At 36.1% G+C, this 13375-nt stretch overlaps 1 protein-coding gene across 3 annotated transcripts in view; it reads left to right on the top strand.

Annotated features, from left to right (window-relative positions):
* SKIC3 (SKI3 subunit of superkiller complex) overlaps positions 1-13375 on the top strand; it is an 88862-nt gene that overhangs the window by 44452 nt on the left and 31035 nt on the right. For all 3 annotated transcript variants that reach the window (XM_079917643.1, XM_079917642.1, XM_079917644.1), the window contains exons 27-31: positions 1193-1334; positions 3444-3537; positions 6140-6217; positions 8728-8852; positions 9889-10012. In XM_079917643.1, coding sequence (XP_079773769.1) covers positions 1193-1334; positions 3444-3537; positions 6140-6217; positions 8728-8852; positions 9889-10012 — 563 coding nt within the window. The remainder of the gene's footprint in view (positions 1-1192; positions 1335-3443; positions 3538-6139; positions 6218-8727; positions 8853-9888; positions 10013-13375) is intronic.

Genomic DNA, 13375 nt, shown 5'->3' with positions numbered 1-13375 from the left:
ATAAAGTACTGTCCTTCTTGAGAAATTGAATACATAGTGGTATCAGATGTTAATGATAGCAGTTGTCCCTACTCTTCATTCTTTCTTAAAAAACAGATTGAACTGTCATTAAAGAGCTGATGAAGAAATGACATTGGGATTCAATAGATGAAGTAGTCATGTAGAATAGAAACTGAGACTCTAAAAACAAACCACGATCGACAGATGAATGGATAAAGAAGATGTGGCACATATATACAATGGAATATTACTCAGCCATAAAAAGAGACAAAATTGAGTTATTTGTAGTGAGGTGGATGGACCTAGAGTCTGTCATACAGAGTGAAGTAAGTCAGAAAGAGAAAAACAAATACCATATGCCAATACATACATATGGAATCTAAAAAAAAAAAGGTTCTGAAGAACCTAGGGGCAGGACAGGAATAAAGACACAGATGTAGAGAATGGACTTGAGGACATGGGGAGGGGGAATGGTAAGCTGAGACGAAGTGAGAGAGTGGCATGGACATATATACACTACCAAATGTAAAATAGATAGCTAGTGGGAAGCAGCCGCATAACACAGGGAGATCAGCTTCTGCTTTGTGACCACCTGGAGGGGTGGGATAGGGAGGGTGGGAGGGAGACGCAAGAGGTAGGGGATATGGGGATATATGTGTACTTATAGCTGATTTAGTTTGTTATACAGCAGCAACTAACACAACAATGTAAAGCAATTATACTCCAATAAGGATGTTAAAAAAACAAACAAACTGGTATGTCCATACCTACGGAATGCTAAGCAATAAAAAGGAGTTAACTATTAATACAAAAAAAAATGAGATAAATACTAGACTTGGTTGACATTTCTCGATTATTTATGAAAGTGTTTTAGAATTCTTTTGATTGGTAATTATTTGTTTGACCTATGGAAATGATGCTGAGAAGAAGCAAACCAACCCATCAGGAGGGGCTCTGTTTTTTCCCCTTTATTTATCCTGCTTGATTCTTCTACTTAGGTTTGAAGCAAGTGATTTAAATATGTTCTTAGCTGTGTTGTATCATAGTGACCCTTTATTTAAAGGCACTTACCAGTTGACTTAGAAGACTAAGATGTGATATTTACTGTATTGAAGTACATTGTTTCATTTCTTAATTTTTCTTGGGAGATTTATTACCCTGTGTCTACTTGTTAATTTTGGCCTTTTTACAGACGGAGGGAGCAATAGGTTATGCGTATTGGGTCTGTACAACATTGCAAGATAAAAGCAACAGAGACACGGAGCTGTACCAGTACAACATCCTCCAGATGAATGCAATTCCAGCAGCACAAGTGGTTTTGAGTAAATACACAGGTAAGGCACCTGTTATACAATGGCAAGATACATGAAGAATTGTTGAGATAATTTAAAGAATTTAAATTAATTAAATTTAAAATTAATTCCAAATTAAATATTAGCTCCTTAAGACATGAATTTGCCCTTTCCCCCCCACGGCCAAGTATTCTGCTTTTTAAACTTTTCTAAAGATTTTTGAAGAGTGCTGAAAATTGTTATTACCTATTGATTCAAGGTAGAAGTGATTTCCATGTTGTAGTAGGAAGCATTTTGGAGCCTAATGGTCCTGAGTTGCTGCTGTTCTAGCTCTGCTGTTTACTTTCTCTGCAGTCTTAGGCCAAGTATTTTACTTGCCTTAACTTCTGTTAATCTTGGGAAGTAGAGATAATAATACTGAGGTTGCAGAGATGTGAGAATTCAATGAGGTAATATGCTTTAAGTTCCAAACCCAGTGCCTTTAACGTCCCACTTTAACACCTAATCTTTCTTCAACATACTGGAAATGTTTAGGCTTAGGAAAAGGACAGAATGGTGAAATTTAATTAGCCATCTATTGTAATAACTTTCTTCCTTAATAAAACTAACATTGGGTGTAGTCTCAGCTCCACCACTTAGTAGCCATGATGAAACCTTGGGCTTATTACCAAATTGAATTTTAGTTTTCCTACCTATAATCCAAGAGTGAAAGTATCTATTGCTTAGGGTTTAATGAGATGATACATATAAAATGTTATGCAGAGTACCTGGCATATCCTAGATGCTCAAGAAATATTAGTTTCACTAGCATCTTATTTATCCCTCAACAAAATTCTAATAAAGAAGCAAGTCGTTTAAGCAGTAATATTGACAGTTGAATAATATGAAGAATCAGATAAACTGAAAAGCAGAGGAGAAAATGCCTCATCATTGTAATATGCAGGATGGTAATACTCTTCCTGCATTGAGCCTGGGGCACTTGAGCAGAAGGCAGTTCATTTATAAACATCAGCACTTCGGGACGTTAAAATGTTATGCAGTGTGCCCAAATGAATGACTCTAATGAATACCTAGAGCCTCTGAGAAAGTGTATGATCAGAAATTTTATTGATAGGTTTCCTTACAGAATGGGAAACATTTGTGAAGGGTTTACATAAAGAGGTAAATTTTTAGCTGTCTGCAAAATTCAGATACCTAGAACAACAAACAGTCTCTGACAGTTATAAATAGCTAGGTTTTTGAGTCTGTAGTGGAGCCGTATCATATATTCATTTAACAAATTCAATTATATGTGCTTGACCAAAAAAATATTAATTTAGAAGCAGAAAAGAGAGAGGGGGGACAAGAGAAAATGCAGATAAATCATTTGTCCTGCTGACCATTGGCCTCAGGGTGAGAGTGGATGAAGGTTATGGGTCTCCTCTTAATTTGACTCAGTTTGGTGACCTTCTCCTTGTGTGATGACCTAAGAATTTTGCAGGAATCATTTTAACCGTGTGATTTTTACCTTATGCTTTGACAGTTAGAACCTAACCATCACATAAGATGTGATTATACTCTACTCTGTTAAACAGTTTAAGAGATTTGAAGGCTTGCTTCCCAACACAAGTTGATCAGATGTGTTTTTTTCTCCTTTGCACGTTAGTAGATGATATATGATGTTTTTTGACATTAGAATTCAAAATACTACACTGAAAGTGCCCAAATCATCTTCTGTTTCTAGAGTACAGTACTGAATTTTTTAAAAAATACATAGAAATTGGAACAGAACCACCAAGAGAAATTGTTGCTAAATTTAATCCCAGGAAGGTTTAAGTGACTAGCCAAAGAACTGGATTTCCTTACAATTCAAATGACCCGTTTTAACATGAGCTATGATTTCAAATTGTTATACCTTTGGGAATAAAAAAGTGTTTAAACTTTAAAACATAAGTAGAAGCCATATGTCACTATAGATGTTACTCAGTAATTTAAAAGAGTTCTGAAATGATTACTGGTATTTTATAGTCAGGATAAAATCAGACTACTATTCTTAGCAATGCCCATGACCTCAGGAAATAATCTAGTGTTTAAAATGTTGAAAATAAAACTCATATTTTACAAACACAACCATTATGCACATGCAAAGAAAAGATATTTTTGGATTTCCAGAAAGAATTCAGAATTATGCTCCAGCTTTCACAATGTTGGGTTACTTAAATGAACATCTACAACTGAAGAAGGAAGCAGCAGATGCATACCAGAGGTAAAGGCTCCCTTTAATTGAAATGTGGTCCTTATTTGTCAGTTGGCCTTTTTAAGATATAGTTTCATTTTCATGAAGAAGGTACTAATAAAATGTTCTGATTCTTTTCCTGATCTTTCATTATTTATTATTATTACATTTTGTATATGAAAAGATACAGTTCTAAATTTTCAGCTATATTTTCATTTCTGTTGCTCAACCTGAGAGAAAGAGAGGAAAAGAGAGACAGAGAGAGAAAAAAAATAAAAACCAAACCAGAAAACCTCTCAGGTTTTAGAAAAATCTGTCCCTTTACAGTTTGTCTCGCTTTATTATTAAAGACATGTGTTTATTCAGAGAAGAAATGAGATTTAAGGCATGAGAAAAAATTACATGTTATTTTGAATCACTTTAATGTCTACCATATCGTATTTATTCATTCAGTAAATATTTGTTAAACTGCTATGTGTCAAGCAGTGTCCTTGGCAGTGGCAATTTAGCAGTGAGTTAAAACAAACACAGGCTCAGTTCTCATGGAGCTCATGTTCTGGTGGAGGGGAGGCGCATTGTAAGCTAATAAACATCTGTGATGGTAACACTTGCTAGGAAAGAAAATCGAAGTAAAGGGCTAGACACTAGAGAGGCAAGCAGCAAATTTGAGATAAGTTTAAGAGGTAGGTTTCCTAAGGAGGCAATTAAGGCCTGACCTGAATGAAGCGAGGCCACAAGCCGTTTGGTTATCAGGGAAAGAGCATTCCAGGCAGAAGGAACAGCAAGAACAAGTGCTCTGAAGCAGGAGTGGACTTGGTATATTGAAGAAACAAGGACAGTGTGCTTGAGTGAGATGACCAGCCGGGAGAGTGAGAGGAAATGAAATCAACTTGAAGTTTTATTCTCTACAAATTAATTGATCTGTGGGGCTTCCCTGGTGACACAGTGGTTAAAAATCTGCCTGCCAATGCAGGGGACACGGGTTCGAGCCCTGGTCCGGGAAGATCCCACATGCCGTAGAGCAGCTAAGCCCGTCCGCCACAACTACTGAGCCTGCGCTCTAGAGCCCGCGAGCCACAACTACTGATCCCGCATGCCAGAACTACAGAAGCCCATGCACCTAGAGTCTGTGCTCCACAACAAGAGAAGCCACTGTAATGAGAAGCCCATGCAACGCAATAAAGAGTAGCCCCCGCTTGCCACAACTAGAGAAAGCCCGCACGCACCAACAAAGACCCAACGCTGCCAAAAATAAATAAAAATTAAAAAAAAAATTAATCGATCTGTGAATAAGAAAATCACTGTTGACCTCATGAGTACTAGACGAAAAGTTAAAAGACCTGATTGCCTAACCTCTGAGGCACATCACTGCCCTAAATCTAAATAAACAAATGTTTAGAAGAAGCCTTGTCAGATAATAAATAATCGAGGTGTCCCAAATGCTTTGCCATCCTTGGATGGATCTCTCTGTAGTTAAAGAAGTAATCACTAGATGGTACTGGAGGCTGTATAATCAAGAAGTTATTTTGCCAGGTGTATGTGGAGAGAGGTTTATGAAAACCCACAATTCTATTTCTTTCAACGTTACAATAAAGTTACCAATGAAGAAAATAGAAATTTGTTAGGATACAACAGTGAGCAGGATTTTTAAACAGAGAAAACTAGGCAGCTTTAGAATGCTTGCTACTTTTTTCGGTATACATTATAATCACAAATATTGTGAGTGTAACACTGGTTATACCTTTGCTTAAAATGGCAACTCTATAGTCACTTGGGTATACACCACTCTTTCTTGACTGATCACCACTGTTGTTTTCTCCTTAAACAAGTATTTGAGACTTGAAATTACAAATTAGGTATAAATCTAACCACAGGTACAGTCTTTAATATGATACTGTTTCTGTAATACTGTCTTTTAGACTTCTCTGGCAAATTTTTATTTTTCATGTAACAACAGGGGCATTAAAAGCTTTTCTTGGCTATTTCTCCCTGGCTAATCTTTAACAGAAAAAAAAAAGTCATTAAATATCCAACTGCTTTGGTTGTTGAGACATTTCCCTGCTTGCCCAAAGGGGACTGAGCATGAGAAGGTAAAAATACGGGCTGTCAGCATGTTGTTGTATTTATTTTAAGCCTCTTGGGACTCCTGATGACTCATTCCCTTCTCTGAATTCATTATTGCCTAAATATCTTTCTGTATGTAGCAGGAAAACGTACATGAAAGCACTCAATTTCTTGGCTTCCTACCTCAAACTTCTAGTATATAAATAATTTTAAGAGTGTACTATGTACTTCAAATTCTGTATACTTCAAATATGTCAAAACTTTAAAACATCAACCCAGTTGTTCCCCATGTTTAGATTAAAATCTTTGGAATATTTAAAGCTCAAGTATGGTAAGTAATTTCTCTTATTAAGAGGTCACTTTTTATTATTTTCCTGACAATCTAAAATCTATTAAGTGCTTTTGTGGTACAAGTTTAATAAAATATAAATAAGCTGTTATGGAACTAGTTAAATAATTAGTAGAATTAAATGAAGAAAACAAAAATCTGTAGATTCAGTTAAGGAGGAAGAGTAAAAGAATGCTATTGCACGTAGATAATTTAAAATACCTTGTCCTTTTTTTAAAGGGCAATTTTGTTGTTACAGACTGCAGAAGACAGAGATGCTTATAATGTTACAATAAGAAATTATGGCAGATTGTTATGGTAAGCATATTTTTTCCCATTAATTCCATGAACCTAACAGGTTTTTCTGGTGAAAGCTGTGGGGCTAGTGAGGTGATGACCAGTTTCCAGAGTAGCGGGTTGTGTATGAATGAGTACGATGATGACATTCCCCCAGGATACATCATTCCCACTGTACCAAGCTGTGTTAACAGTTTACTGTCCCTGTAATGACCCCTAGTCCCAGTGTCCTTTGTGAGGACACTTGTGAGGTTTAGAACTGATGTTTGTGAACTAGACAGGAGAGGTAGTTACTGTTTCTAATAGTAGAAGCCTAGTTAATTGGAAGAGGATTCGATTTATTCTGATTCGATGTATATTCTTAAACTGGGGGTGGGATTAAGGGTCCAGAAACCCTTTTGAGATAGTACACAAAAATTTTTGTATGTGTGCATTTTGGGGGTGGGGAGGGAGCAATATCACTTTCTTCAGAGTCTCGAAGACTTCCCGACTTCAAAAAAAAGACTGAAAAAAAAAAATAGGCTGGAAACCAATTGTTTCAGAGGATAGGACTCGGTTGGGACAGTAGGAGTGTTAATGGGAGGAAGACTTTTGGCTCAAGGAGGCATTCCTCAAATTGAGAGCTGCCCCAAAATTGAATGTTCCAGTTTGAAACACATTATTAGAACTATAGTTTGATATTTTGGGATTAGTACCTACATCTTTTAAGGAGCTACATAGTAGAAATCGGAAGTAGCCAGTTCGTTTCTTTTATAACCGTGTAACTGAATCATATCTACAGACAGAAAATTTTCCCTGTTTTGATTGCTTCTCCTTTTAATTCTTTTAAATCATTGTGTTTAGGAGTTGATAGAGCTCTGTCAGTTCCAACATTTGTTGTAAGAAACTGTATGGAGCAAAGTTTCTGTTCTCTTTAGTTAGATGTTTCATATAATGTAACTGTTTTAGAAGAAAATTTATACCTCCCATTGAAAATAGGTCATCTGATTTCTTTTTAATTTGTTTCTATTATGAAATATATTAAACATGCAAAACATAGCAATAGAGTATGGAGCATAATTTACTGAATAGTCACCATTCAGATATAACAGATCTTAAAATTCTGCTAATAGGTTTCAGGTTTCTTTTTCAAAAAAAAAGTTACAAATAAAGTTGAAGCCCCTTGTGCCCTTCTCTAGTTCCATTCTTTTCTCTACAGAAGTTATCAAATGTTTGAAGATAGTGTTCATTAAAAAAAATACTTTAAAAATACATGTATGGGGGGCTTCCCTGGTGGCACAGTGGTTAAGAATCTGCCTGCCAATGCAGGGGACACGGGTTCGAGCCCTGGTCTGGGAAGATCCCACATGCCGCAGAGCAGCTAAGCCTGTATACTACAACTACTGAGCCTGCGGTCTAGAGCCCGCATGCCACAACTACTGAAGCCTGTGCGCCTAGAGCTGGTGTTCCACAACAAGAGAAGCCACTGCAGTGAGAGGGATGTGCATCACAACGTAGAGTAACTTCCGCTCACCACAACTAGAGAAAGCCCATGCGCAGCAACGAAGACCCAGTGCAGCCAAAAATAAACAAATTAGATTAATTAATTAAAAAAATACATGTATGTATCCATAAACAATCTAAGGTAGTCCTCTTCCCTTCATTAAATATTTATCTAGTCCTCTTCCCTTCATTAAATATTTATCAAAAGTTGAGTTAATGGATTTTTAAATTCTTTCACCTTCATAAAATTAATTTTAGAAGCAAATATTGCCTATATTTTTAGCTCCCATCCACACCTCCAAGATTAAAAAGATTTTATGAAAAGATTTTTCTTTTATGAAAAAGATTTAAAAATAGAAGCAGTTTCTGATTATAGTGATAGATACCAGAAATCAGAGTCTCAGAGGTTCAGTGAGTCTGTTCCAGGTGGTGGCAGCCTCTCTTCATTTTTAAGTAAACAAAACACGTTTTTTTATTTTGTTGTTATTAAAAAGCATTCTACTTTAGTATCATGTATAACAATTTTTACTTTTATTCCTATTAAATACCAAAAAGATAATGTATAGTTTTGTCTGTGGGATTTTAGTGTATCTATATGCCCTCCAAAAACATGGATGTGCAGATAAACAGTTTACCCGAAGGCTGAGTTTGGTTATGACTTGCTAAGCTTGTCAAAGATGCTCATAGGGTAATATTTAACTAACATATTAAGCTTAAAAAATTAGAGTTCTATATCAAAGTCAACTTGAAATTATTTTTATAACAGAGTTTAATTCAAGTTTGTTAAAAAAAACAGTTTGTAATTCAGCAGAACTGTTCATTTTCACACATAATTTAAAAGTGTGAAGTTAAATCCCCCTAGTGCATCCTGTTTGAAATAAGTGATAACGCCTTCTATTTTAATATGAGGCTTTTCTACAGCTTTAACACTGATAGATGAAGTAGGTTAAGTTGTTAAAAGAGCTTTAGTATAATAATATTTCTGAATTTTGATGATATAAGCCAAAATGATTTTTGATATTAAAAGTAAGTTATGTTTTGCTTCTTAGTTCTATTGGTGAATATGATAAAGCTATCCAGGCTTTTAAGTCAACACCCCTTGAGGAGTTAGAAGACATCATAGGTTTTGGATTGGCTTTATTTATGAAGGGTCTGTATAAAGAGAGCAGCAAAGGTAAGTGCATTGCTTAAAGGATACTTTCTACTTTTCCAGAGCTGAGAAGAATTTAATCATGATGAGCTTACATACAGAAAGATGTAATATTAGGATGGGGGTAGGGGTTGCAGTGTTTATTAAAAATCTGACTAAAAGTCAGGAACGTTAAGAGGTACTTTTTAACTGTTCCTTCCTTTAGTACATTATTATGATGAATAGTCTTTTTAGCAGTGTTGCAAACTGAATTTTATCTTTATTATTTAGATGAGGAAACAGACCCAATATCACTTAGGGTACATGTATAAGGTAGCATTTGAAAGCAAGTATTTACTACTCCACAGTGTTTAAATATACATTTCTGATAAATGAAGACCTCAACCATTGTTAGTAATAATACATTTTGGTTTCTCCAAAAATGCTTATTGAGTGCATTTCCACATATATGGCCCAGCCTATGTGTGTGCAGCTCATTTTAAGTACTGCTTAATGGAGTTGCTGGTCTGTACCTGGGAATGTGGGTGATACCTCAATGGCTCTAGACCTCCACTTCTTTTGAAGATAGTAATTCAAACCTGCCTATAGATTCTAAAGAAGGAAATTGAGAAATACCACATAATAACCCAAATGATATTCCCAGAATCACCTTGGAACAGCTAAACCAAGTTAGATATTCTAAATTTTTATTCCATTCACTTGAGAGCAAGGGAACAATAAGATGTAATTTTAGTTAGACCCTTTTAAAAAATAGGATTAGGTGGGCTTCCCTGGTGGCGCAGTGGTTGAGAGCCCGCCTGCCGATGCAGGGGACACGGGTTCGTGCCCTGGTCTGGGAACATCCCACATGCTGCGGAGCGGCTGGGCCCGTGAGCCATGGCCGCTGAGCCTGCGCGTCCGGAGCCTGTGCTCCGCAACCGGAGAGGCCACAACAGTGAGAGGCCCGCGTACTGCAAAAAAAAAAAAAAAAAAATAGTATTAGGAAAGGAAGTATCCCACCATTTGTCAGTCAGAATTGCTTTTATATTGTTTTGTTTTTGTTTCCAACTCTATGTAACAGCCTATGAGAGAGCCTTGTCTACTGTTGAATCAGAGCAAGACAAAGCTCATATCTTGACAGCTCTGGCAATAGCGGAGTATAAACAAGGAAAAATGGACATAGCCAAGACATTGTTATTTAAATGGTATGTATAGTTGACATCAACACTCGACATGACCAGATACCTAAATATTGGGTTAAAATTTGGAGGAACGTAAAATGAAGTTCTTAATGTTTCAGGAACATTTTTGTGAACAAAAGGGATTGGACCCACCTGGTACTGAACTGACAGTCACAGGTGGAGCTAGAGATAATGGCTTAATTTTAAATTCTGGATTCATCCAATCCTTCAAAACCATCCTGTACTCTGTGTGTATTATTTATTTTTTAAAAACAGTAATTGATCAGCTGATCTCTTCGGATCATAAAATTTTAATGAAGGCAGTCATTAACTGGCTTGTTTTTGGCCCCGTAAGTTCCCAAAGAGACTTTTTTTCCTCTTTCATATTCAGGTTAACCTGATAAAGTTCATTTAAAGTTGAGTCTTTAAAAATGTGTATATACACCAATATAAATTGTAACTGTTTCTTTATTTTTGGAATAATTTAATAAAATAACAGTCTCTGATATCTGTGATTACTTATATGGTATTTTTAAAAATATAATTTATTTTATTTAATTTTTGGCTGCGTTGGGTCTTGGTTGTTGCACGTGGGCTTTTCTCTGGTTGCAGTGAGCAGGGGCTACTCTTCATTGTGTGCAGGCTTCTTTTTCTTTTTCTTTAATTTTTAAATTCTATTGTATTTATTTTTTTATACAGCAGGTTCTTATTAGTCATCAATTTTATACACATCAGTATATACCTGTCAGTGCCAATCGCCCAGTTCATCACACCACCATCCCCACACCCCGGCCGCTTTCCCTGCTTGCTGTCCATACGTTTGTTCTCTACATCTGTGTCTCAGTTTCTGCCCTGCAAACCGGTTCATCTGTACCATTTTTCTAGGTTCCACATATATGCGTTAATATACGATATTTGTTTTTCTCTTTCTGACTTACTTCACTCTGTATGACAGTCTCTACATCCATCCACGTCTAAACAAATGACCCAATTTCGTTCCTTTTTATGGCTCAGTACTATTCCATTGTATATATGTACCACATTTTCTTTATCCATTCATCTGTCTCTGGACATTTAAGTTGCTTCCATGACCTGACTATAAATAGTAAATAGTAAATAGTGCTGCAGTAAATAGTTCTGTAATGAACATTGGGGTGCATGTGTCTTTTTGAATTATGGTTTTCTCTGGGTATATGCCTAGTAGTGGGGTTGCTGAATCATATGGTAATTCTATTTTTAGTTTTTTAAGGAACCTCCATACTGTTCTCCATAGTGGCTGTATCAATTTACATTCCCACCAACAGTGCAAGAGGGTTTCCTTTTCTCCACACCCTCTCCAGCATTTGTTGTTTGTAGATTTTCTGATGATGCCCATTCTAACTGGTGTGAGGTGATACCTCATTGTAGTTTTGATTTGCATTTCTCTAATAATTAGTGATGTTGAGCAGCTTTTCATGTGCTTCTTCACCACCTGTATGTCTCCTTTGGAGAAATGTCTATTTAGGTCTTCTGCCCATTTTTGGATTGGGTTGTTTGTTTTTTTAATATTGAGCTGCATGAGCTGTTTATATATTTTGGGGATTAATCCTTTGTCCGTTGATTCGTTTGCAAATATTTTGTCCCATTCTGAGGGTTGTCTTTTCATCTTGTTTATGGTTTCCTTTGCTGTGCAAAAGCTTTTAAGTTTCATTAGGTCCCATTTGTTTATTTTTGGTTTTATTTCCATTACTCTAAGAGGTGGATCAAAAAAGATCTTGCTGTGATTTATGTCAAAGAGTGTTCTTCCTATGTTTTCCTCTAAGAATTTTATAGTGTCCGGTCTTACATTTAGGTCTCTAATCTGTTTTGAGTTTATTTCTGTGTATGGTGTTAGGGAGTGTTCTAATTTCATTCTTTTACATGTAGCTGTCCAGTATTCCCAGCACCACTTATTGAAGAGGCTGTCTTTTCTATATTGTACAGCCTTGGCTCCTTTGTCATAGATTAGTTGACCATAGGTGCATGGGTTTATCTCTGGGCTTTCTATCTTGTTCCAGTTATCTATATTTCTGTTTTTGTGCCAGTACCATATTGTCTTGATTACTATAACTTTATAGTAAAGTCTGAAGTCACGGAGTCTGATTCCTCCAGCTCCGTTTTTTTCCCTCAAGACTGGCTATTTGGGGTCTTTTGTGTCTCCATACAAATTTTAAGATTTTTTGTTCTAGTTCCGTAAAAAATGCCATTAGTAATTTTATAGGGATAGCATTGAATCTGTAGATTGCTTTGGGTACTATAGTCATTTTCACAATATTGATTCTTCTAATCCAAGAACATGGTATATCTCTCCATCTGTTGGTGTCATCTTTAATTTCTTTCATCAGTGTCTTATAGATTTCTGCATACAGGTCTTTTGTCTCCCTAGGTAGGTTTATTCCTAGGTATTTTATTCTTTTTGCTGCAATGGTAAATGGGAGTATTTCCTTAATTTCTCTTTCAGATTTTTCACCATTAGTGTATAGGAATGCAAGAGATTTCTGTATATTAATTTTGTATCCTGCAATTTTACCAGATTCACTGATTAGCTCTGGTAGTTTTCTGGTGGCATCTTTAGCATTCTCTACATATAGTATCATGTCGTCTGCAAACAGTGACAGTTTTACTGCTTCTTTTCCAATTTGTATTCCTTGTATGTCTTTCTTCTCTGATTTCCGCGGTTAGGACTTCCATAACTATGTTGAATAATAGTGGTGAGAGTGGACATCCTTGTTCCTGACCTTAGAGGAAATGCTTTCAGTTTTTCACCACTGAGAATGATGTTTACTGTGGGTTTGTTGTATATGGACTTTATTATGTTGAGGTAGGTTCCCTCTCTACCCACTTTCTGGAGAGTTTTTATCATAAATTGGTGTTGAATTTTGTCAAAAGCTTTTTCTGCATCTATTGAGATGATCATATGGTTTTTCTTCTGCAATTTGTTAATATGGTGTATCACATTGGTTGATTTGCGTATATTGAACAATCCTTGCATCCCTGGGATAAATCCCACTTGATCATGGTGTATGATCCTTTTAATGTGTTGCTGGATGGTGTTTGCTCATATTTTGAGGATTTTTGCATCTATATTCATCAGTGATATTGGTCTGTAATTTTCTTTTCTTGTAGCATCTTTGTTTGGTTTTAGTATCAGGGTGATGGTGGCCTCATAGAATGAGTTTGGGAGTTTTCCTTCCTCTGCAATATTTTGGAAGAGTTTGAGAAGGATGGATGTTAGCTCTTCTCTAAATGTTTGATAGAATTCACCTGTGAAGCTATCTTGTCCTGGACTTTTGTTTGTTGGAAGACTTTTAATCACAGTTTCAATTTCATTACTTGTGATTGGTCTGTTCATATTTTCTATTTCTTCTT

This window comes from Stenella coeruleoalba, assembly GCF_951394435.1.
Source record: "Stenella coeruleoalba genome assembly, chromosome: 3".
NCBI classification, from domain to species: Eukaryota; Metazoa; Chordata; class Mammalia; order Artiodactyla; family Delphinidae; genus Stenella; species Stenella coeruleoalba.
The sequence above is the reverse complement of the archived record's forward strand: the minus strand, read 5'-3'. Positions and strand labels throughout refer to the sequence as shown.